Source organism: Ichthyophthirius multifiliis, assembly GCF_000220395.1.
Source record: "Ichthyophthirius multifiliis unplaced genomic scaffold scaff_1120509251439, whole genome shotgun sequence".
NCBI classification, from domain to species: domain Eukaryota; phylum Ciliophora; class Oligohymenophorea; order Hymenostomatida; genus Ichthyophthirius; species Ichthyophthirius multifiliis.
In genome coordinates, this window is record NW_004085874.1 from 11,827 (window position 1) to 35,691 (window position 23,865).

General features: G+C 19.3%; 4 protein-coding genes and 3 non-coding genes across 7 annotated transcripts, besides 19 other annotated features; 6 read left to right on the forward strand and 1 right to left on the reverse strand. All coding sequences in view use genetic code 6, as the record gives it.

The window, feature by feature from the left end:
• Nucleotides 1–302: 302 nt before the first annotated feature.
• Nucleotides 303–336: a microsatellite.
• Nucleotides 337–379: 43 nt separating this feature from the next.
• Nucleotides 380–418: a microsatellite.
• Nucleotides 419–688: 270 nt separating this feature from the next.
• Nucleotides 689–1,902, forward strand: IMG5_204750 (uracil-DNA glycosylase, putative; the record flags this gene model as incomplete). The annotated part of the gene is made up of 6 exons (XM_004023755.1): nt 689–945; nt 1,011–1,257; nt 1,333–1,486; nt 1,532–1,596; nt 1,693–1,731; nt 1,886–1,902. The coding sequence occupies exons 2-6, from the start codon at nt 1,119–1,121 to the stop codon at nt 1,900–1,902; spliced, it is 414 nt and encodes a 137-aa protein (XP_004023804.1). The 5' UTR covers nt 689–945; nt 1,011–1,118.
• Nucleotides 1,598–1,658: a microsatellite.
• Nucleotides 1,903–2,732: 830 nt separating the features above from the next.
• Nucleotides 2,733–2,794: a microsatellite.
• Nucleotides 2,733–2,796: a microsatellite.
• A 209-nt stretch (nt 2,797–3,005) lies between these two features.
• Nucleotides 3,006–3,095: a microsatellite.
• Nucleotides 3,018–3,052: a microsatellite.
• Nucleotides 3,096–5,118: 2,023 nt separating the features above from the next.
• Nucleotides 5,119–5,149: a microsatellite.
• A 69-nt stretch (nt 5,150–5,218) lies between these two features.
• IMG5_204760 lies at nt 5,219–5,291 on the forward strand. Its single transcript has one exon. It is a non-coding gene; the product is annotated as a tRNA-Lys (tRNA).
• Nucleotides 5,292–5,517: 226 nt separating this feature from the next.
• On the forward strand, nt 5,518–5,590 carry IMG5_204770. The gene has a single exon. It is a non-coding gene; the product is annotated as a tRNA-Lys (tRNA).
• Nucleotides 5,591–5,753: 163 nt separating this feature from the next.
• Nucleotides 5,754–5,794: a microsatellite.
• Nucleotides 5,793–5,848: a microsatellite.
• A 1,414-nt stretch (nt 5,849–7,262) lies between these two features.
• Nucleotides 7,263–7,313: a microsatellite.
• Nucleotides 7,275–7,322: a microsatellite.
• Nucleotides 7,323–7,640: 318 nt separating this feature from the next.
• On the forward strand, nt 7,641–7,713 carry IMG5_204780. Its single transcript has one exon. It is a non-coding gene; the product is annotated as a tRNA-Lys (tRNA).
• Nucleotides 7,714–7,716: 3 nt separating this feature from the next.
• Nucleotides 7,717–7,758: a microsatellite.
• A 407-nt stretch (nt 7,759–8,165) lies between these two features.
• Nucleotides 8,166–8,212: a microsatellite.
• A 1,047-nt stretch (nt 8,213–9,259) lies between these two features.
• Nucleotides 9,260–9,295: a microsatellite.
• A 3,373-nt stretch (nt 9,296–12,668) lies between these two features.
• On the forward strand, nt 12,669–13,070 carry IMG5_204790 (hypothetical protein; the record flags this gene model as incomplete). The annotated part of the gene is made up of 1 exon (XM_004023756.1): nt 12,669–13,070. The coding sequence occupies one exon, from the start codon at nt 12,669–12,671 to the stop codon at nt 13,068–13,070; it is 402 nt and encodes a 133-aa protein (XP_004023805.1).
• A 2,892-nt stretch (nt 13,071–15,962) lies between these two features.
• On the forward strand, nt 15,963–17,594 carry IMG5_204800 (hypothetical protein; the record flags this gene model as incomplete). Its single annotated transcript, XM_004023757.1, has 3 exons — nt 15,963–15,976; nt 16,134–16,850; nt 17,579–17,594. The coding sequence occupies 3 exons, from the start codon at nt 15,963–15,965 to the stop codon at nt 17,592–17,594; spliced, it is 747 nt and encodes a 248-aa protein (XP_004023806.1).
• Nucleotides 17,595–18,020: 426 nt separating this feature from the next.
• Nucleotides 18,021–18,095: a microsatellite.
• A 3,144-nt stretch (nt 18,096–21,239) lies between these two features.
• Nucleotides 21,240–21,279: a microsatellite.
• An 86-nt stretch (nt 21,280–21,365) lies between these two features.
• Nucleotides 21,366–21,397: a microsatellite.
• A 335-nt stretch (nt 21,398–21,732) lies between these two features.
• Nucleotides 21,733–21,825: a microsatellite.
• A 108-nt stretch (nt 21,826–21,933) lies between these two features.
• IMG5_204810 (hypothetical protein) lies at nt 21,934–23,152 on the reverse strand (the record flags this gene model as incomplete). The annotated part of the gene is made up of 3 exons (XM_004023758.1): nt 21,934–22,725; nt 22,785–22,899; nt 22,962–23,152. The coding sequence occupies 3 exons, from the start codon at nt 23,150–23,152 to the stop codon at nt 21,934–21,936; spliced, it is 1,098 nt and encodes a 365-aa protein (XP_004023807.1).
• Between the last annotated feature and the right edge of the window lie 713 nt (nt 23,153–23,865).

The window sequence follows — 23,865 nt, forward strand, 5'->3', positions numbered from 1 at the left end:
TTTGTAAATAGTAAAAAGTAAAAATAAAAACTATATATTATATAAATTCGAAATAAAAATAAGTTAATTTAAAATATATATTTTAAAATATAAAAAACAGAAATTTGTATATTATTTATTTTTTTTGAAATTATTATTCTATTTTATATAATATATATATAGATATTGTTATTAAATATATAAAATTTTTTTGTATTATATTATCTATATTTTTAAATATATTTTTTCTTAACTTTTTTAGAAATCAGTATAAGATATTTTTTTAGATAGAAATAAAATTATTTTTTAAAAGTAGTTTCTATTATTAATATATTTATATATTAATTTATATTTATAAAGTTATTAATTAAATTTGTTTTTATTCTTTATATTATTTAGATAAATTATTATAATAAAGTTAAATTATATATAATTAAAGAAATATATATTTTTAAAAACAATTTCATAATAAATTAAAAATAAATATAAAGTATATTTTATAAAATTATTTTTATTTTATTATTATAATATCTTTTATTTGTTTAATTCAAATTAAAATATAAAATAAAAAAAATTTAAGCTCATAAAAAATGTCAGACAAAAAAAATTAAAAAAGTAATTATAAAGTTACAAAAAATAAAAATAATTTTAAAAAAAGCTTTAAATTAGTTTTTCAAAACAAAAAAATAACATGAATAAAAACTGACTAAAAAAGCAAACGAAAAAGAATAAACTTAAAATGAGAAATAATAAGACAAAATTAATAAAAACGTAATACAAGAAGAATAAGAATATCAGAACCTAGAAAAAATAAAAAATATAATTTCAGATGATTAAAATTTTGTTTCATTTGAAGATTTTGTAGATGGTTTATGTAGTTGGAAACCTTTATTAGAAAAATACACAAAAACCGAAAAATTCAAAAACATTTATAAATTTGTCAAATAATAATATTAAACAAAAACAGTATATAAATAAATTAAAAAAAAAATAAAAATATAAATATAAATATAAACATATAAAAAAAATAGTGTTATCCTCCTATAGATGAAGTTTTTAATGCATTTAGATAAACTCCAATCAATAATTTAAAAGTTATTATAGTTGGATAAGATCCTTATCACTAACCCGGATAAGCAATGGGTTTATGTTTCTCTGTCAAAAAAGGTGTAAAGCCACCTCCTTCATTAATGAATATGTACAAATCTTTAGAAAATGATAAAAAATTAAAGTTTAAAAAACCATAACATGGAGATTTAACAAAATGGGCTAACTAAGGTATTTATTTTTAAATTTATAATTTTAAAATTTTATATAAAAGGCGTTTTTACTTACTTAATAATGTTTTAACAGTTGAATATAATAAACCTGAATCTCACAAAAATTCAGGATGGACTGATTTTACTACTGAAGTTATAAAAATTATTAATACAGAATGCTCTGATATTATTTTTTTACTTTGGGGTATGCCAGCATAGAAAAAAGCTTCATTTGTTGACAAAAATAAGTTATTTTTTAAATATTATTTATGTTATTTATTGATAAAAAAAAGACATAATGTACTTTTAACTAGTCATCCTTCTCCTTTAAGTGCTAGTAGAGGATTTTTAGAAGCATGTATATATAAATATATATATATATATATATATATATATATATATATATATATATATATATATTTATCTTCTTTTGTTATAAATTTATTTATTTTAGAACATTTTTCTAAATGTAATGAAATTCTGTAAAATTTAGGTAAATAATAAATTGATTGGTAAAATTGAAAAAGAAAAATGAAATTAATAATAAGTTTCAAAAGAAATAAATATATGTTTTTTAATTTTATATTTATATATTAATTTTATTAAATATTATTTAACTATATGTTTTATAATATTATTAAATATAGTTATATTTAAAAAATGATTTTATAAAAATATATATAATTATTATTTATTAATTATATTTTAATAAATATTAAATTTTTATTAGTATATATATTTACAATTATAAAATATTTATTTATCTCTTTTTTCAAATTTCTTTTATTACTACAAAACCATTTTATTACTAAAATAAATTTGCTTTTAATCTTATTATTCTTGATATCTTACTTATTTTTTATTGTATTAAGAATATTTTATTATTAAATTTTTTATAACAATATTTTGTAATATTTTTTCACTAATACTATTTTTATTTTTTATGTTTAATAAATATAATTAAATAGTTTTATTATAGGTTATTATTGTATTCGCAAATATTAATAAATATAAATTACTTCTATATAACATTTTATAAAGAATAATCATAATTCCAAAATTTAATTTTATTTTATTATGTATATATTTTATATTATTTTAATTAACAGCTTTATGTATAATTTCACAATTTCAGAATTTCTGAATATAATTTGCTCCTATGATTCATTTGATTTTCTTTATGTATTAAGACTATTATTTATATGATAATTTTCTACATATATCTTACAAATAAAGAAAGTATTAAAATTTTGTATTTATTATATAATAATAATATTTAAATTTGATTCTTTTTTTTCTTTAATAAATAAATTAAATTTTAATCTATTAAATGTTAAATTTATTTAGAAAGGTTTATTATAACTATTATTACATTAATAAATTATATATATAATCATTTTAAAAAATGATAATATTATGTATTTTTTATAAAATTTAATATAATATTTATCATATATTAGTATTTATAATTTTTTTTTTTAATTTATAAAATAAATATATTTATATATATATATTTATATATATATATTTATATATATATATATATATATATATATTTTAATGTGTATTTAAATCATGTAAGTATATTAATGGTCAATAATTATACTAGAATAAATTGAATTGTTTTTTGTTATCTTTTAAATAATTTATTATATTATTTATTTTAGGTGTTATATAACACTATTTGTTTTATTCTTTTTTTCTTGTTTTTCTTCTTTTTTTTGGTGCTATATATGTGTTATTTGCTAAATTAGAAGTATTTTAGTTTATATTTTTATGTATATATATATATATATATATATATTTATTTATATTTTATAGATATTTTTTATTAATATAAATTTTTATATGTTTATAAAATCTTAATTTATAATATAAAAAATGATTACTTATTTTTATTATATGAAATATGTTTTAACTAAGTTTATACTTTAAAATTATACAAACTAAAATAAATTAAAAATAAAAAAGATATATAATATGCTAAATAATAATAAAATTAAAAAAATTAAAAAAAAAAAAAATGTAACATAAATTATTAATATAAGGTTATATTAAATTAAAAAGATAAAGATTTTGGGTTTTAAGATATGTAAAATTATACTAAGATCAACTCTAATATTTCGAGGACTAAAACGAAAACAATCTTCGTGGAAAATATAATATTTAAGATTTAGAAATAAAGCAAGAATCAACAAATTCTTAAACAATAATAATTTTATAAATAAAAAATACTAATGAATTTATAAATTTATAAATCGAAAATGATTCTTAATGGATATAAAAATTTTAAGAAGTCAAAATATAGGTTAAAAATTAACAGAATATTTCCCTATAGAAAAGTTTAAATACTCCAAGACTCAATTAAAATCAGGTTTTATGTACTAATAGTATCAGAACGGAATTTAAGGTTGTTGAGTTTACCAAAATAGATATTTTAAGGGAATTATAAGGGTTTTTTTTAATAGATTAAGCCTTTTTTTTAGAAAAAGGGTACTAAAATATGGGGAAAATATACAAATTTTTAGGTAATTTTACCCAAAAGAAAAAATTTTTAGTCAATATAATTGAAGAAATGAACATTTATGAAGTCTACGAGAATTTATCAAAAAAAAAGATTGAAAAAATATGGAATTTTTTAAATGAGAAATTGATTTTTATATTAATTTTTATTTTTTTGGAAATTTTTTTACTATTTTTTTTAAAGTATTTTTTGCCTGGATTTTTGAGTATTTTCGCCTTGTATTTTGTACTTTTTTTTAAAGAAAAAAGAGAAGTTTATTATATCGAAAAAAAATTCAAATTTTATAAAATCGAAGGAATTTTTAAGACTAATATTAATGTTTTTTTGAAGTTTTTGAAAATAAAAGGAATTTCGCATAAATAAAATTATGAAAATAAAAAGGTTTGGGTCAATTTTCTGAATGAAGATAAGAAAATTGAGGCTGTTTTAGTATGTTAATTGATGTTTTTTTAAAAGAAATCTTTTTATTTTTGTTTTAATGTATAAGAAAATTACTTTTTTTATGTAAATTTAATAAAGGAATTCGAATATGAAATAAAAAAATAAATAAAATGTGATAAGACAGAACTTTATTAATATTTAATGAAAAATAAAGCCTTTATATTTAATAATATAGTAAACAATACTTTAAAATATGATAAAGGATAAGAAATATAAAATGAAATAGAATAAATAAATCCTATTATAAATGAAAAAAATAAATAATATATAGAAATGTTATAATAAAAAATAGATTAAATGCTAAAAATGTCTGAATTAATTTCCTAAAACGAATGGATTTTAGAAAAAAAGACAAAAATTTTTCTATATATAAGAAATTTGATTACAAAAATATTTATTGTAGAGGAGAAAGTTAAATTAAAGTAAATTCAGAAAAATTAAAAGAATTCTTATATAATAATGATAATTAAAAATATACCAATTCCCTATATGATACATCCGAAACATTATTAGATATTTAAGAAAACGTAAGAATTATATATACTATTTCTAAAAAATTTTTTATTGTTTAACCTCGAGATGTAGTTGGTTTACAAGGAATTATTTATAAAGGAAATAAAGTAAATATATATATATATATATAAATAAATTATATATTTGTTAGATAATTATATGCACTTTTAGTATAGATTTTGATAAAATACCATTAAAAAGCGAAGCTATTAGGTGTGATTTAATTATTGGCGGTTATATTTTAGAACCTATTTCTTAAAATGAAACTAATCTTATTTATATTATTTGCTCAGATCCTAAAGGGGATATCCCTTAAATTTTTAAAAATAAAGGTATAGTTGGTTAAGCTTATACTCCAAATCTTATTAGAAAATATTATGATAAATTAAATGAATGAAAATATTTATTATTTATATATTTTATTATTTTTATAATTAATTTCTTATTTAATTTCATAATTTTAAATTTTATTTTATATTATAAAACTTAATTCTTCATAAACACCCGTCTAGCTCAGTCGGTAGAGCGCTAGCCTTTTAAGCTAGTGGTCAAGGGTTCGAGCCCCTTGGTGGGTGTATTTTTTTTATATTATTATTATAAATACTTACTTTTTTAATTATAAGTTTTATTAATGACAGTGTTTTTTTTTTATATATAAATATAAAATTAAATAATCAATATAAATATTAATTTTGGTCAATGTTAAATTAATTTTTATTTATAAAAAAATTAATCCATTTTATTTTTTTTATAATTTTATAAATGTCATTTCTTTTTGTTTTTTATTTAAATATCATAAACACCCGTCTAGCTCAGTCGGTAGAGCGCTAGCCTTTTAAGCTAGTGGTCAAGGGTTCGAGCCCCTTGGTGGGTGTATTTTTTTTATTTTTTTTATAATAAAAATATATTTCATTTATATTGACTAATAAATATTTAAAAAGCTTTTTTTATATATTAATTATTATAATAATAAGAAAAAAAAGCTTTTAAATATAAAATATAATGACATATATTATGTTAATATTTTATTTAATAAAATATTTATATATATATATATATATATATATATATATATATAAAATTAAAAATAAAAATTAAAATTAAAATTAAAATTAAAATTAAAATTAAAATTTTGATCTATGGATTTTTTTATTTTTATAAAAAAAAAATTTAAAATTAAATAAAAACATTTATTTTTAAAATGATTAGTTAGTTAATAATATTTAAAATTAATAAAAAAAAAAATTTAACATTGATAGTGTGTTTTAATTTTTTATATAAAATTAAATTATTATTTATTTTAATATTTATTATATTTCAAAATAAATGATTTATATTTTAGTTAAAATATTATAAAAATAAATTACTCAATTATATTTAGTATTTCTTTTAACACAAAGTTATCAAAATAAAATTTATAGCTACATTATTTCATATAATTTATTTTATTTAGTTATCAATATGTTTATTATTTTGAAATATTATAAATATAAAAATACTATATAAAAATATTTATATATTTTATATCTTATTAAAATTATTCATAAATTAATACAAATATTAAATATAAAATTATTTAGAAATATTTTTATAATAATAAAAAAAAATAATTAATTTAAACAAATTTTATAATCATATAATATTAACTTAAAATAAAACTAAAATAAGATGGTAAAAAATCTATTTTTATTATTATAATAATAAGAATATTAAAAAATAAAAACAAATTAATAATTAAATATATAAATAAGATTATGAAGTTATTAAATAATAAATAATAGGAATTAAAAAAATCAAAAATATTAATAATAATATAAATTTAAATTATTTAAATTAAATATAAATATGCAAAATATAAAACATATTTTATTAAATTAATTTATAGTCAAAAATAAAATTATTTTAAACTTCAACTAATCTAATAAAATATAATTTAAAAATAATTATTAAAAAAAAATATAGAAACAATAATTATTTGTATAAAAATAAGTTTATTCTAATTTAAACTTTAATTATCTTGTATTTTTTAATAAAAAATTGTATATATTAAAATCTAATATATAAAATAAAAAAAATATAATTATATTGTTTTTTAAAAAAGTTTAAATTTAAATAATTAATATTATAAATAGAAATTTTAATTTTTTACAAATAAGTTATAATTTTTTATATATAAATATTAGAATATTTAGTAATCAAAAAATACGAAAAATATAATCCTAAATAAAAATAAAATACTTGAAGTTATTAATAAAAATAATATAATTATATTAATTTATTTATTTTATAATTATATATATAAAAAATGAATGTTATAAACGCATAAATAAATATATTTTTAAAAAGTTTATAAAAAATTTAAATATAAAAAATTAAAAATTTATAATACTATACAAAATAAAATATGTATATATAATTTTAATTATAAAAATTATTATTGATATCTAATATATAAATAATATATTAGTATATTTTTTAAATAAAGGATTTTAGAAATTAAACAATTATATTATTTTTTATAAATATTATATTTACTATTAAATTTTTATTAAATCTGTAAATTTAATAGTATTTTATATTTAAATTTAATACGTATTTTTTTAAAAATATATAATTTATTTACTAAAGTAAAACAATTATAAAAAATAATGTAAAACAGATTAAAACGAAATGTTTTATAATTTTTATAAATAAAAATTATATTAATAGAATATAAAATAAGTAATGAATATTATTTAAAAAAACTTTATTTATATATTAAATTAAGAAAATATATTATATTATTTTTAATGTTTTTTTCATAAAAAAATACTTTTTATTTAAGAATATAGTTTAATAATTAACCTATATTTTATTTTAATTATTTATTTTTTATATTTTATAATAAATGATTTATTTTTATTATTTATTTAAATATCATAAACACCCGTCTAGCTCAGTCGGTAGAGCGCTAGCCTTTTAAGCTAGTGGTCAAGGGTTCGAGCCCCTTGGTGGGTGTACTTTTTTAATTAATATTTTTTAATTTAAATATTATTTATAATTATTAATAAAACTTCTATTTTACTATTTTTGTTATTTCATTATTTTAATTATACTAATAATTAAGAAAAAAAAATACATAATTAAACATATATATTTATATGAAATTATTTATCATTTTTTTATATATTCTACATTATATTAATTGAATATTTTTTAATAAAAAAGAAAAAGTTTAAAAATTACTAATAATTAATTTATTTTTATAATATATTTATCTTTATTTTTGTTAAAAAACTAATTTTTATAATTAAAAAATGAAATTTATATTTTTTTTGACAAATTTAATATCCCGTTTATTTAATATTTTTTTTTAATTTTGAATTTTTTATAATAAAACAAAAATATTATTTCTTTGTTAATAAATTTTGTTTTATATTAAATATTTTTAAATAAATTAAATTATCTTTTTATATTTTTGAAAATAAAATATTATTTAAAGAATAAATTATATATTAGTACAATTTTTTCCCCACTTCTAGTGTGTAAAATAAATTCTTTTTTTTTAAAAAATTAATAAAGTACATATAATGTTTTTATGAATTGGCTTATTCGACGACAATAAAAAGTATTTTTAATTATAAAAGTAAGAAAATTATTAAATATTATGGGCATAAAATTCATTATTTGTAAATATATGTAAAGTTAATTGTTAATTATTAATTTTAGTTTTTTATGTAAATAATATAAATATCAAATTATATTAAATTAATTATTAAAATATATCTAAAAAAATACAAATAATTTTAATTGAATATAATATAAAATAAAAGTATAATTGACATAATATATATTTATGATTAAACATTTACATATAATCAAGAATTTTTGTAATGATTTATATGAAAAAAAGAACTAAATAAATAATAATATATTATAAATTATTATTTCAAAAAATTATAATTTAATAATTTATATTAATTTAATTTTCTATTTAAAATAGTTAAAATATAAAATTATATAATTATAAAACAGTTTTATATATAAATTGATTACAAGTTATTTTGATACATATGTATTTTGTTAAAATATTATATAATTTTCTATAATTTTTAATTTTTATAAAACAATTTTTTTTTTTTTTTATATTAATTTGAAATTTTATTTATTTAACTTTTATTTGTTATTTTATTGAAGTTAATTTCTATTAGCATTAGTATTTTTTATTAAATATGTATTTAAAATTAAGAATATTTTTTCTATTATATTCTTCAATTTTATTAATTAAAACAGAAATTTATATTTTATATCTATTTTTTATATATATATATTTTTTTTTAATATTATAAAAAAAAAAAATTATAATTTTCAATTAAAGGTAAAAAAATTTTGATTAACCAGATGTAGATTATTATAAATAAAAATACGTTAAATTGAATAATATTTTATAGAAAATTATTTAAGTTAGATTTATATTAGAAAATATATTTTATATTTTTATTATTATTTAAAAAAAAAATGTATGTAATATATTTTTAATAATAAAAATATATTTCAGTTTATTTATTTATTTTATTTAATATATTTTTTTTTTTAATATCGTAATAAAAAAATATTTTTGATAATTATTATTCATAACTATATTGAAAATAATAAAGCAAAAATTTCTATACATAAAAAAGAAAAGCTTTATTATTTAATTTTAATATTTTTTTATATTTATTATTTTGATTTTTTCTGATTTTAACTTAAATTAATCTTCAATTTTCAGTTATAACATAAAAATAGTACATATATTTATTTAAAAAAAATAAAAAAATCTCATGCATATAAACATTTATTTTAATTAAATTACAATTTTTTAAAAAAGAAATAATAATAAATAAAGCTTGAATTTAAAATATGAAATCCTTAATAAAATTTATAATATTAGTCCAATTATTAATCCAATTAATAAAAGCCCAAAATCGTATTAGAGTTTTCGATTAATCTTTACAAAATTAAAATTTTTCTTAGGCCGAATTACAATCTTGGACAGTAATCTAATTTTTCAAAAGAGATTAAAAAGAATTAGATTCAAATGACTTTAATGAAAAAAATAAATATACATCGACATGTTAAGTAATAGGTTAATCTAAAAAACAAGACATATTCGGACTATAATAAAGATTTAATAAAAACACATAAATAACAAGAGTAATCCCATATGATTAAGAAGAAGATAGCCCTAATTCATGTAAAGTTACATTCGATTTATTTTTATATAATTATGCAAATGATGATATTTTTTATACAGAAGTTGATGGAAAAATAGGTATTTTTTTAAAAAAATAAAAGAATTAATAAAATAATATATATATATATATATATAAAAGTGTATTAATTTAAATGTTAAGAAATGTTTTTGTAAATAAAAAATAAACTAAAAAAAAATTAATGCTACGATCCTTATTATTTTGAAGATTAAGAAGTTTCTAGTTTTCCAGTTGAAATTTCCTTAAAAGACATCTAAAAAGACTTTACATTAAAAATATACGGAAAATTCTAATTTTAGGATACAACTTTTTGGGGAATCCGAAATTTCTAATTCTAATGCGATTTTCCTTAATGTCCCTAAAACTCCTTTCAATAAACCTCTAATAACAAATGTATATGTAATAATCCATTATTAAAATCCCAAACAAAGCCTCTCTAATGCAAATGTCCAAACAATACAGAACAAAGCGGCAGCAAATGTACCTGTTTAGGCTAAAACACCCAGCTTTCTCCTTCTGGAGACTCCTGTATATGCTAACTTGGCTACGTTTAAATTAACAACGCAAATTCTGCCAGCTTAATATGTAGAATTAAATGCGATGATTCCTGTTAAACCTGCCAAAGTAACAATAATAACACTTGCATATAATGTCGAAATAACTTAATCCTAACCACAGACAAAAAATCCTGCATATGTCCAAATAATACCCAATTATCCGCTGATAATAATAAATCTTGTATATGCCCTGGTTAAAACACTGTACTATCAGCGAACAAACAAACCTGTATTTGTCAAAAAGACTTCATAGTCCAACAAAATAACCCAATCTTAATCTGCTAACCAATCCCCACATGCGATCCTACTTGCTTATAATGCAAAGAAAACACAAACATCTGTCTAAAATGTCGCGAGAAATTAATTTTAAATATATCCCAAAAAACCTGCGAATGTCCGGGTGATCTCTAATTTTTTCCAGGATTTTTTTTATGCGTATGTACTGGAAATAACACTACTGTAAATCCTGAAGGTAATAAATGTATATGTTTGAATGATTAATATATGATTTCGGCAACCTAGCCCAGACTAGAGTGCGTTCTCAAGCCTCCCTGTGACCATACTTGTATCAAATGTTATGAAAATACGGACTAATGTTAAATTTGTGTTGGTAATTTATAATTAGCGTCCAGTAAGAATTATTGTACTTGCAAATCTCCAATGATATTAAGTCAAGATGAAAAATCATGTGAATGTACTGGAAATACAGAGATTTTGTAAGATAAAATTTCCTGTGGATGTTTAGGTACTAATACTTAATTAAATTCTAGGAAAACAGTCTGTGTATGTAAAACAGGATTCATTTAATTAACTAATGATAACCCAGAAAATATTCGACTAAACTGTGGGATTAATTGCGAAAATAATCTTATACTTAATTTAAATAATGACAAATGTATTTGCCCAAATAACCTTATATTAACTCCAAATGGGAAATCTTGTATATGTCCAAAAGGTGAATTTATTCCTTTATATAATAAAGGTGTACTTTATAAATGCAATGAATGCTCTCCTGGGTTTTATGTGAATAAAATTTAAACTTTGTGTATTTAATGTGGACCTGGAAAAGTACTTTTAGATAGAACTTTTTGCGTTTGTCCTGGAAATACTGATTTGCTTGATGATTTTGACACTTGTGGCTGTTTAGGAGAAGGTACTTAGCTTTCTTTAGATGGTTAAAATTGTATTTGTAATTAAGGTTTATTGCTTGTCTTTGATCTAAAAAGTACAGACAGATTGAAATGCGTGCCTTGCCATAAAAGTTGTCTTTAATGCAATTCAAATAATAATAAATGCGTTTAGTGTAGAGGCGGATTGGTATTAAATTCTGACGATTAAATCTCGTGTGTTTGTCCAATTTCTTTTTAAGTATATTAAAATGGAAAATGTGTATGTTAAAAAGGCTATTAATTTTCTAATTTATCTTAAAAATGTTTAATTTGTAGCGCAAATTTAATTTTGGATGAAAACTAAGATAATTGTGTATGTCCAAAAGGTATGATCTATTCTAATTTTGGCCAAAAATGTATTCGATGTTAAAATAATTTAATTCCTGCAAAAGATAAGGAAATATGTGTATGTCCGGAAGGCTTAAATTTTTAGGAAGGAAAAGACGATAACTGTATATGCCCAAAAGGGGAATATATTCACTAATATAATTCACAAGGCTTACTTTTTGCTTGCAGTTAATGTTAATTAAATTGGGTGACAAATGAAAATAAGGATAAATGTATAGGCTGTAATGGACAGTTAGTACTAACTTAAGATAGAAAAAACTGTACTTGTGTTGGAAATTTAGATATTATGCCTGATAAGGTTTCCTGTGGATGCTTAGGTGTAGGATCATAATTGAATTCCAAAAATAATTAATGTGAATGTAAAGAAGGTTTAGTGCAAATCTAAAAAAATTAATCTAATAGCTATAAACTAAATTGCAGATAATAGCCAGTTTGTCATAAAAGTTGTATTTAATGTATAAAGGATGATGATGAATGTGTGTAATGTCCAGAAGGAATGATTTATAGCAGTGATAAATTACAATGCATCTGTTAAGGAAATACTATAAGGTTAAATAGTTTTAGAGAATGTGGATGTCCGGGAAGTAATACAGTGCTTTCGAAAGATAAAAAGTCATGTGTTTGTTAAAGTAGATATATTGTTGATGATAATAATAGTTTAGAAAGTTTAGAAAGTAATGTTTTAAACTGTAGACCAATTCCCGTTTGTAATAGTAGTTGTTTGTAATGTAAATAAAATGATGATGAATGTATATTATGCCCTAATAATTTAATATTAAGCGATAATAAAAAATAATGTATTTGTCCAAATAACACTGAACTTTCTGAGGATATGGATAATTAGTAATGTGTATGTTTAGGTAATGGTACAGAATTAAATAAAGAAAAAAATTAATGTATATGTAAACAAGGATTAGTTATAAATTATAGATTATCTACCTAAACGAGACTTATATGTAGACGACTCCCTATATGTCATGCTAGTTGTTTATAATGCTAAAAAAACGACGAAGAATGTATAAAATGTCCTGAAGGAATGTATTTGAATGAATAAAAAACTTAATGCTTATGTCCTAACAATACTGAGTATTCATTTGATTAAAAAAGTTGTGTATGTACAGGAGAATATGCTATTTTATCAGTTTAAGATCAATAATGTAAATGTTAAGAAGGATACATCATTTCATAAGATTAACCTAAGCTAATATGCAAACTTAGACCTGTATGCCATTCTAGTTGTTTATAATGCATTACTGATAGTGATGAGTGTATATAATGCCCTAATAATTTAATATTTAGTGATGACAAAAAATAATGTAATTGTCTAATAACACAGAATACTCTGCGGATTATAAGTAATGTGTATGTTTAGGCTAAGGCACTATATTAAACTCTAAATAAAATTAATGCATTTGCTAATAAGGATGGATTCCTTCTCGTCGTCAAATAAATAGAAATAGATTAGAATGTAGAGAAGTAAAGTAATGTGATAAAGATTGTTTATAATGTTTACCTAATTCTGATATATGTATATAATGTCCTGAAGGAAAGTCTGTTAATGATGAAAATACATAATGTATATGTCCAGGTAATACTTAAATTTTACTAAATAATACTTGCGGTTGTCCTGGAAAATATACTTAACTTTCTAAAGATAGAAAATATTGCGAATGTATTTAATTCTTTATAGTTTTACAAACAAATCCTTTTATTTGTTAAGAAGACCTTAGCATATAAAACTGTAGCCTAGTAGCGAATTCTAAAAAATAAGATGATATATGTATATGTGATCCTCTTTAAGATTTAATTCCCTTATACGTCGGAAAAACTTTAATAAGTTGTGATTAATGTCCTGATAATCTAATTATAAATCAAGAAAAAACAAAATGCATATGTCCAAACAACAGTGAACTTCTCGAAGATGGATAAACTTGTGGTTGTACTGGCTTTAACACTATATATTCACCTTAATCAAACTCCTGTAAATGTAAAGAAAACTATATTGCACAAAGCATTAAACCTATTTTAAATTGTAAACCACGCCCAGAATGTCATTCTAGTTGTTTATAATGCTAAACTGATAGTGACGAGTGTATACAATGCCATGAAAATTTAATTTTATCTCAAGATAAAAAATCATGTATTTGTCAAAATAATACAGAATTGGCTTAAGACAATTATTAGTGTATTTGCCTTGGTGCTGGAACTGAGTTAAATGAGAATTAAGACGAATGTGTATGTAAACAAGGATTAGTTATAAATTATAGATTATCTACCTAAACGAGACTTATATGTAGACGACTCCCTATATGTCATGCTAGTTGTTTATAATGCTAAAAAAACGACGAAGAATGTATAAAATGTCCTGAAGGAATGTATTTGAATGAATAAAAAACTTAATGCTTATGTCCTAACAATACTGAGTATTCATTTGATTAAAAAAGTTGTGTATGTACAGGAGAATATGCTATTTTATCAGTTTAAGATCAATAATGTAAATGTTAAGAAGGATATATCATATCATAAGATTTACCTAAGTTAATATGTAAGCTTAGACCTAAATGCGATCCTGGATGTATTTAATGTTATAAAGATAGTGATGAATGTAAATAATGTCAAGGAAACTTAATATTAAGTATTAATAAAGTATAGTGTATATGTCCTAATAATACTGAGTATGCATAAGATAAATATAATTGCACATGTTTGGGAAACGGAACTTTATTGAATGAATCTCAAGACTATTGTGTATGTAAACAAGGATTAGTTATAAATTATAGATTATCTACCTAAACTAGACTTATATGTAGACCATTTCCTATATGTCATGCTAGTTGTTTATAATGCTAAAAAAATGACGAAGAATGTATCAAATGTCCTGAAGGAATGCATTTGAATGAATAAAAAACTTAATGTTTATGTCCTAATAATTTAGAAAGAATTTAAGATAACATTTCATGCGGTTGTACAGGATAATATGTTTAATTTAATTAAGATAAATAAATTTGTTTATGTATAGATGGATATATTCCTATTTCTATATCTCCAAATCTAAATTGTAAACCACGCCCAGAATGTCATTCTAGTTGTTTATAATGCTAAACTGATAGTGACGAGTGTATACAATGCCATGAAAATTTAATTTTATCTCAAGATAAAAAATCATGTATTTGTCAAAATAATACAGAATTGGCTTAAGACAATTATTAGTGTATTTGCCTTGGTGCTGGAACTGAGTTAAATGAGAATTAAGACGAATGTGTATGTAAACAAGGATTAGTTATAAATTATAGATTATCTACCTAAACGAGACTTATATGTAGACGACTCCCTATATGTCATGCTAGTTGTTTATAATGCTAAAAAAACGACGAAGAATGTATAAAATGTCCTGAAGGAATGTATTTGAATGAATAAAAAACTTAATGCTTATGTCCTAACAATACTGAGTATTCATTTGATTAAAAAAGTTGTGTATGTACAGGAGAATATGCTATTTTATCAGTTTAAGATCAATAATGTAAATGTTAAGAAGGATACATCATTTCATAAGATTAACCTAAGCTAATATGCAAACTTAGACCTGTATGCCATTCTAGTTGTTTATAATGCATTACTGATAGTGATGAGTGTATATAATGCCCTAATAATTTAATATTTAGTGATGACAAAAAATAATGTAATTGTCCTAATAACACAGAATACTCTGCGGATTATAAGTAATGTGTATGTTTAGGCTAAGGCACTATATTAAACTCTAAATAAAATTAATGCATTTGCTAATAAGGATGGATTCCTTCTCGTCGTCAAATAAATAGAAATAGATTAGAATGTAGAGAAGTAAAGTAATGTGATAAAGATTGTTTATAATGTTTACCTAATTCTGATATATGTATATAATGTCCTGAAGGAAAGTCTGTTAATGATGAAAATACATAATGTATATGTCCAGGTAATACTTAAATTTTACTAAATAATACTTGCGGTTGTCCTGGAAAATATACTTAACTTTCTAAAGATAGAAAATATTGCGAATGTATTTAATTCTTTATAGTTTTACAAACAAATCCTTTTATTTGTTAAGAAGACCTTAGCATATAAAACTGTAGCCTAGTAGCGAATTCTAAAAAATAAGATGATATATGTATATGTGATCCTCTTTAAGATTTAATTCCCTTATACGTCGGAAAAACTTTAATAAGTTGTGATTAATGTCCTGATAATCTAATTATAAATCAAGAAAAAACAAAATGCATATGTCCAAACAACAGTGAACTTCTCGAAGATGGATAAACTTGTGGTTGTACTGGCTTTAACACTATATATTCACCTTAATCAAACTCCTGTGATTGTAAACCAGGTCATATAATCTCTACCACAATTCCAAACCTTAACTGTCTCCCTAAACCATAATGTCACAATAGTTGTTTACAATGTAAAACTGACACCGACGAATGCATCAAATGTCCTTCTTAATTTTAACTTTCATCAGACAAAAAATATTGCATTCCATCTTAATGTGACCCTATTTGTCAAAAATGCGACCCTGAAACTTTATTATGTATAGATTGCCCACCTGCTTATTCTCTTTCAGCAGACAAAAAATCCTGTAAACCTTCCCATTGCCATCCTAGTTGTCATTGTGAAATTTCAGACGGCGAATGTGGTACATGTAGTAAATGCACTAGATGTAGATAATCTGAAATTTCTATTATGGTAAACTAAGATTTCTGTATCTGTAAATCTCCCGAATATAAACGTAAAATAGACTCCACATGGGAATGTGAAAAATAAGATGTAGTTTTTGAAGTTCCCAAATGTGTCTGGTAATTATTTGATTAAATAATAAATATGGTCATAAAATCTAATTGTAGTATATAAACAGATACTACTAATAATAATAATGTTTAATATATATAAACTATCGTCACTTTTGATTGGAGTAGGACAAAATAGGCTATTTTAGATGAAGAATGTAAATCTCTTTTATAATCTAAAGTTTTATTTTCGAAAGATTAAAATTCTTACACTTCTTTAAATAATTAATATATAGAAACAAAATCCTATACAGAAATACATATAAAAATTCCTCTTATAGATATATATAATATTGCCTCATTTACCAAAATTGAACAACGAACAATATACTAAACTATATTTTTAGCACTTGAGCTTTCCTATTCTTCTGAACCAATAAGACAACATAGATTTTAATTGAGAGTTTTTACTAATAGAGATTAAGTTTAAGTATTCTAATTTAATACTTCAAAATAAATAACTGATGGATGTGATAAAGGATAATAATGTATTATTGTAGCCGATTTAGATACTAAAGGATTTATTTGTAAAGACTCCTAGTGTAGTTAATAATTGGAAAATACTAATAATTAAATTCCTGTTTTTTAAGTCGGAGATCATTTATATATTAGAATTTAATTTGTGGATAATACTTATACAAAGTTTTTATCAGTCAAAAGCTGTGTTTTTGCTGATGATAAGGGTATTTATAATTATATAAAGAATTAACATTATTGGGTTTTAAGATAAAATTTAGGCTCTGTGGATATTGATGTTTTATTGTTTTAACCACAAATAAATGCTATGATCGAAATTAGATTAAAGATTTCAGATAAAGAAGATGAAAATAGGCTTAGAAATTTAGGATCTTAAGTTTAAAATGATGATAATTTAGTGAAATAAAATTTCAAAATTTAAGTTTTTTCGTAAAATGATGCTTAAAATGTTGAAAATGAAAAAATTTCCAAAAATAATTTCTCAAGTGTTAGATATACTATATCGATTTTAGTTTTAACATTGCTTTTACTGATTTGATTATAATTATTAAAAAAAAATTATTAAAATTTTATATTTTTATATTCTTATAATTAATAAAAGAGTATATTATTTTTATCATTAAATATATAATTATTTTTAAATAATATTAAAATTTTTAAGATTTTATAATTATATTTAAAATAAAAATAAAGACTATTTTTTATAAAATTATAAAAAATAATAATAATTAAATATGTATACAATTATAAAAGAAAACAATATTAATATATATATAATTAAATTTAACCTCTAAAAGAACAAATAAAAAATCATAATATATTCTTCTCCGAACACTAAAAAGATTAATATATTAAAATAGATTAAGCTTTATCCCCTTCTTCAGCCGTATTTGATAATTTTTATTAAATTTATTTATTATGTTACCTGCTTCCACCTGAATTAATAGTATTATTATATTTTTAATAAAGTTCCTACTTCGAAAAATAAGAAGTAACTGGATTTTATATCGCATAAGTAGTAATGAAAAATGGATAAGCCTAATCATAATTCATTTATTCATCTTCTTATTTAAACTCGAAAAAATTCTTCACTAAAATTTATGAAGGAAAAACCCAATATAAAATACTAATAAAGATTCCCAAAACCTAAAAAACAGAAATTTCCCCATTTAACTAATAATAAAAAATAGTATTCGAAATCGCAAATATAGGTATAATAAACTCCAAAAAATTCGTCATTTCAAGCGAAAGAACAAGACTTAAAGACTACTCTACACTCCTATTATTTAACAAATTATATTTCTACACCCAATAATACATAATGAACCCAATTAATACAAAAGTCAATCCCATAGGTAATATAGACGAATAAAAAACACTAATATACATCGTATTTATTATTTCTGCGTAACAAATTTCTATCTCGTGCACTGGAAGTTCATATAATTAATTCGCCTCGTTTTAATAAAGAAGGCATTTTTTTCCTTTTTTTTATTCCCAATATCTGATAAAAACCTTATATAAATACATAGGATTTACGAAATCGAAAAAACATGAATTCAATTAATCTAATGCAAAATAGAAAATCATTATATAAATAAGCCCATTTTTCCCATATACATTGTTCCCGTATACCATATTAATAAAAGTAACGACTAAGCCATTACTTATAAATAAAGAAATAGACAACTTTTATGCTATATCCAATTTATAAGATGTATAAGTATTATGTTTTTGATAATTTACAATAAATTCGAATATATTTCGTATAATAATACTATTTGTAATAATCATAATTATCGAAAGCTTTATATTTGATAACTGCTCCTTTAAAAATTATAACAATTAAAAAGTAGAATCTTGGATTTCTTTTTGATTTTCTAAGGGATCTTCTTATCCTATTTGGTTCATGAAATATATAAAAACAGTATATATTATTAAAACTATACAAGTTAAAAAAAAAGCATGCATTTTTTTAGTTTTCTTCTTATTTTCTTATATTTATAAATTTTCCCATATAATATCAAGTGGTTCCGGAGCCTATATTACATATATTTGATTTCCCTTAAATTCAAACGATTTTCCTAGACTATCTTTGTGTTTAAAATTTAAAATATGGTCCTTTATTTCTCCCAAAATGGATTTTTATTCTTCTTTTAAAACTACTTATTTATAATCTTCTTTGTGGAACGAAACATACGCAATTCCGCTAAAATTTTCTTGATTTCTGATTATTTTATATTCTTGATTATATAAATATTTTAATTATTCTTCTATTGAATCTCCTAATTATTCATTTTTTAAAATTTTTTGTTTTCTTTATTCAATAGCCTAACTGATTTATTATTTTCTGCTCTTCCCATCTAAAATACTATAAACTAAATTAATTTCTTCTACAATGTTTTCTTCGGAACATATATTTTCTTTTTAAATTATATATTACTCAAAAAATTCCTTTATTTATTACTAAGTAGTTTATTTTGGTAAACCAGTAACTTAAATTGTAAAATCAGAAGGGGTTAATTCTTAATTATCATATTAAATGTCTTTTTCTATTTAAAGTTTTCGAAAATATAAAAATTAAATAATTAAAACAAAAATAGTTAAAAAATTAAAAAAATCCTGCCAAAATAATTATTCTTTATTATTTTTTTTATTAATTAATGTAAAAATAGATATAAAATCACTCTAACAAATAACATGTTTTAAATTTTATTAAATTTATATTTTATTTTTTCCAATAGAAGAAAAACATCCGTTTCCTTTATAATTTGTTATTAAATTGTATATACCTGTAATACTTAAAATTAAATATATTATAATTATACATTAAATTAAAAATTAAAAAAATAAAGGATATCCAGATCCCAAAAATGATAATTTGTCATAACTTTAACATGTACTTAAATATTCCTTTTCTAATTAATAATCACAACATGGGCATATGTTATATTATTCAGATTAATTTTATTATGGACGTTTATCGATTCCTATCTTTTTTGCTTTTGCATGTCTTTTTGCTGCATTCCAATCAGGTGGTATTTGATAAGGATCGTATTGTTTTTCTATATGTATTCTAAATATTGTTTCATTTTTTTAATTTATGAATACTGACTTATTGTATATTCCATTTATTTCTTCTACTATTGGAACATTTATTTATGCTTTTGATGTTTCTTATAATTATTGATTTTTTTAATCTTATTATAAATATTTATTTGATAAAGAAATTTATTTTTCTGAACTCATTTTTATTTTATTTTAATTATTTGATTTTTTGTTTGATATTGTTTATTATCTAAATTCAACTTTTTGTTTTAATTATTTAACGATTAAAATTATGTATTTATATAATAATTAATAATAATAATATTAATATATTAAATTGATTATATTATTTACAAAAATATTTAAAAAAAATTAATCAATAAAATTTTAAAATAACAAAAAGCCTATAATCATGATATAATATTAAAAGTTAATATTTTAATTGATATTTAAATGTTTATAATAATTTGATTATAAAAATTTATAAAAAAAGAAAAGTTACATAAATATAAATGATTAAAATATTAAGAATACATATATTAAAAATATTTTTATAAAATAATTTAATTTTGAATTTTTATCCTATTTTAAATAAAATATTAGTATGCTAAATAATATTTATTTAAAAAAACAATAATTATATATTTATATAAGTAATTAAATAATTAAAATATTAAATTATAAATTATAAATTATTTTAAATCAATTTTTAATTTATATTATTTAAAAAAAATATTATATTATCGAAAGTTATAAAAAAATTCATATATTTATATTTATAAAAAAAAAAATTAATATATTATATAAAGTTTTTAAATATTTTATATAATATTATAAAGTATAAACATATAAACTATTTTAAATAATTTAAATTATTTATTATAATAAAAAAATATTTTTATATTAACAAAAAAAAAATTAATAAATTATATACATGATTTATTTATAAAAAAATAAAATAAATTTTAAAATTAAATTTTTTTAAAATTATAAATAAAAATATATATATATATATATACATATATATATATGAACATAATTTTTTTTTTTAATATATATAATAAAAATTATAGATTTTTTTTTTTTTAATATATTATAATTCAAAAAAAATAAAATATATTTAATAATCTTTAGAATTTTATAAAAATAAATTTTTTAAATATAAAAATATTTAATTAAATAAAATATTAAGAGCTAAAATATACATAAAAAATAAATTAAATATAAAAAATATAATAATATTAGATTATATATCATTATTATGTAATCAATATCTTTGAATTACTTAAATATAAAAATATTTATTAAATATATTTATTAATATTATTTTTTATTTTTTTTAATATATATATATATAAAAATAATTATATATACATATATACATATATACATATATACATATATACATATATACATATATACATATATATATATACATATATACATATATACATATATAAAAATCTACATAATTTTATAAATATTTTTTATATTAAATTTATTTTTTATTTATTTTAATATTTTTACAAAAAATAAAATAAATATTATTTTAATTTATTTATTTTATTCATTTTTAACTAAAAGTATATTTTAAATAATTAAAACGAATAAAAAAATTACTAGAAAATTAATTTATAAATATAAAAATTACTATATTAATAATCCCAAGAACTAAACAAAATAAATGATCTCCAAATTTAAGTTACACACATCCTAAATATTTTCCAAAATAACTAAAAACAATTAAATAAATTACCAAAAAAAATCCTATTTATATTAAAAATACTGCCTTATTCCAAAAGAAATTATAAAAATCATATATATTTTTTTATAAACAAGTACTGCACAATATATTAAACAATTAAAGATAAACAAGACAATTAAAACAAATAGTATACCTAACATTCCACAAATAAGAACCCTAATTTAAATCATAAAACCCAGAAAAAAAATCATCTAGATTTAAGTAATAATTTAAATCCATAAATAATAAAAAGCATAAAGTCATAATCTAAAAAAATGTTTAAAAAATTATATTTTTCCACATTTCAGATGTTATAATATACTCTTTTTATGATAAAGGAGGTTCTTTTAGTAATTATTAAGACGGCTCTTCTCTTACCATTATATATGCTGCGAAATCATCTACTAGAATATTCAAAAAAAGAAACTAGGCTGAATTAAACGGATGAAATTCATTTGAGAAAAACACATGTATGAATAAAATAAATATAATAACATAGTTTTATGAAAGTATCAACTAAAAATATTTCCTAATAAATTCATAAATATTCCTCGAATATAAAATAGCAGGTATTATAGAAGAAAAATTATCATTCTTTAAAATTATATCGGCTGCCTTTATATATAAATAAAAGAAGAATATATTTATATGTCTAAAATTATTATAATTATTACTTATTTAACAACTTCATTACCACTTAAGCCCAATCCAATACCAACTTATGCTTTTTGTATAATTTAGAAATCCGCAGTATCATCTCCTGTAACTGCCACAATATATTTCAATTATCTAATTATTATTATTATATATTATATAAATAAAAAACACATCTAAAAATATATAATATTTACATTAATCCTGTCACTAAAGCATCTTTAGCTTTTGAGGTTCCTTAACTAATAATTCTCAATTCTTTTATAAGTCTTTCAAAATTATGAATATCTCTTATCTTTTCTACCAACTATCCTCTCCCTAATTTTGAGCTATACTACCCGATTCCACTAATGCTATTTAAGAACTTCTCCGCATCCAATATTGCCATATTATTTTCTTTGTATTTTAAATTTTAATTTAATAATCCAATAAGTTTTCCTGCCGCAATCGAAGTTTCTCTATTATCCCCAGTCAAAGCCCTAACTGTAATCCCTGCATGTTGGCATTTTTTTAAAGCCTCTGGAATATCTTACCTGAAATCATCCTTTATCCCCACCAAACCCAAAAACACTAGATCTTAATTCAACTTCTCTTCACTATAAATAACCTAACAATCATACTAAATATCTTTATACGCGAAGAGTATAATTCTCAAGCTTTCGTTTGCGCCAAACAAATGTATTTAATTTCTAATTTAATTTTCAAAGACTAATTTAATTTAACATTAATGCCCTCTTTATTTCTGTATTCAGTACATTTATCCAGTATTAATTCTGAAGACCCTTTAAAATATACCCTTAAAATTCCTTATTTTTTTTAAAAAACAGTAATCATTCTTTTCTACTTAGAATTGTATGGATAAACCTTCTTTATTCTTGACGAAAGCCTAAATTTCTCATAATCATATCCTAGCTTAAATGCATATTCTAATAAAGCTGATTCTATTGAAATTCCAGTCTTATCAACTAAATTTCTATTGATTTATAAAATATCAGTTGAATTAATGCATATATTCTCACATAAAATTTCCAAAGACCTATTATTCATAGAATGATAAACTAATGCCTCATTCACATCTTTGAAAACCTGTTCATTAGCATA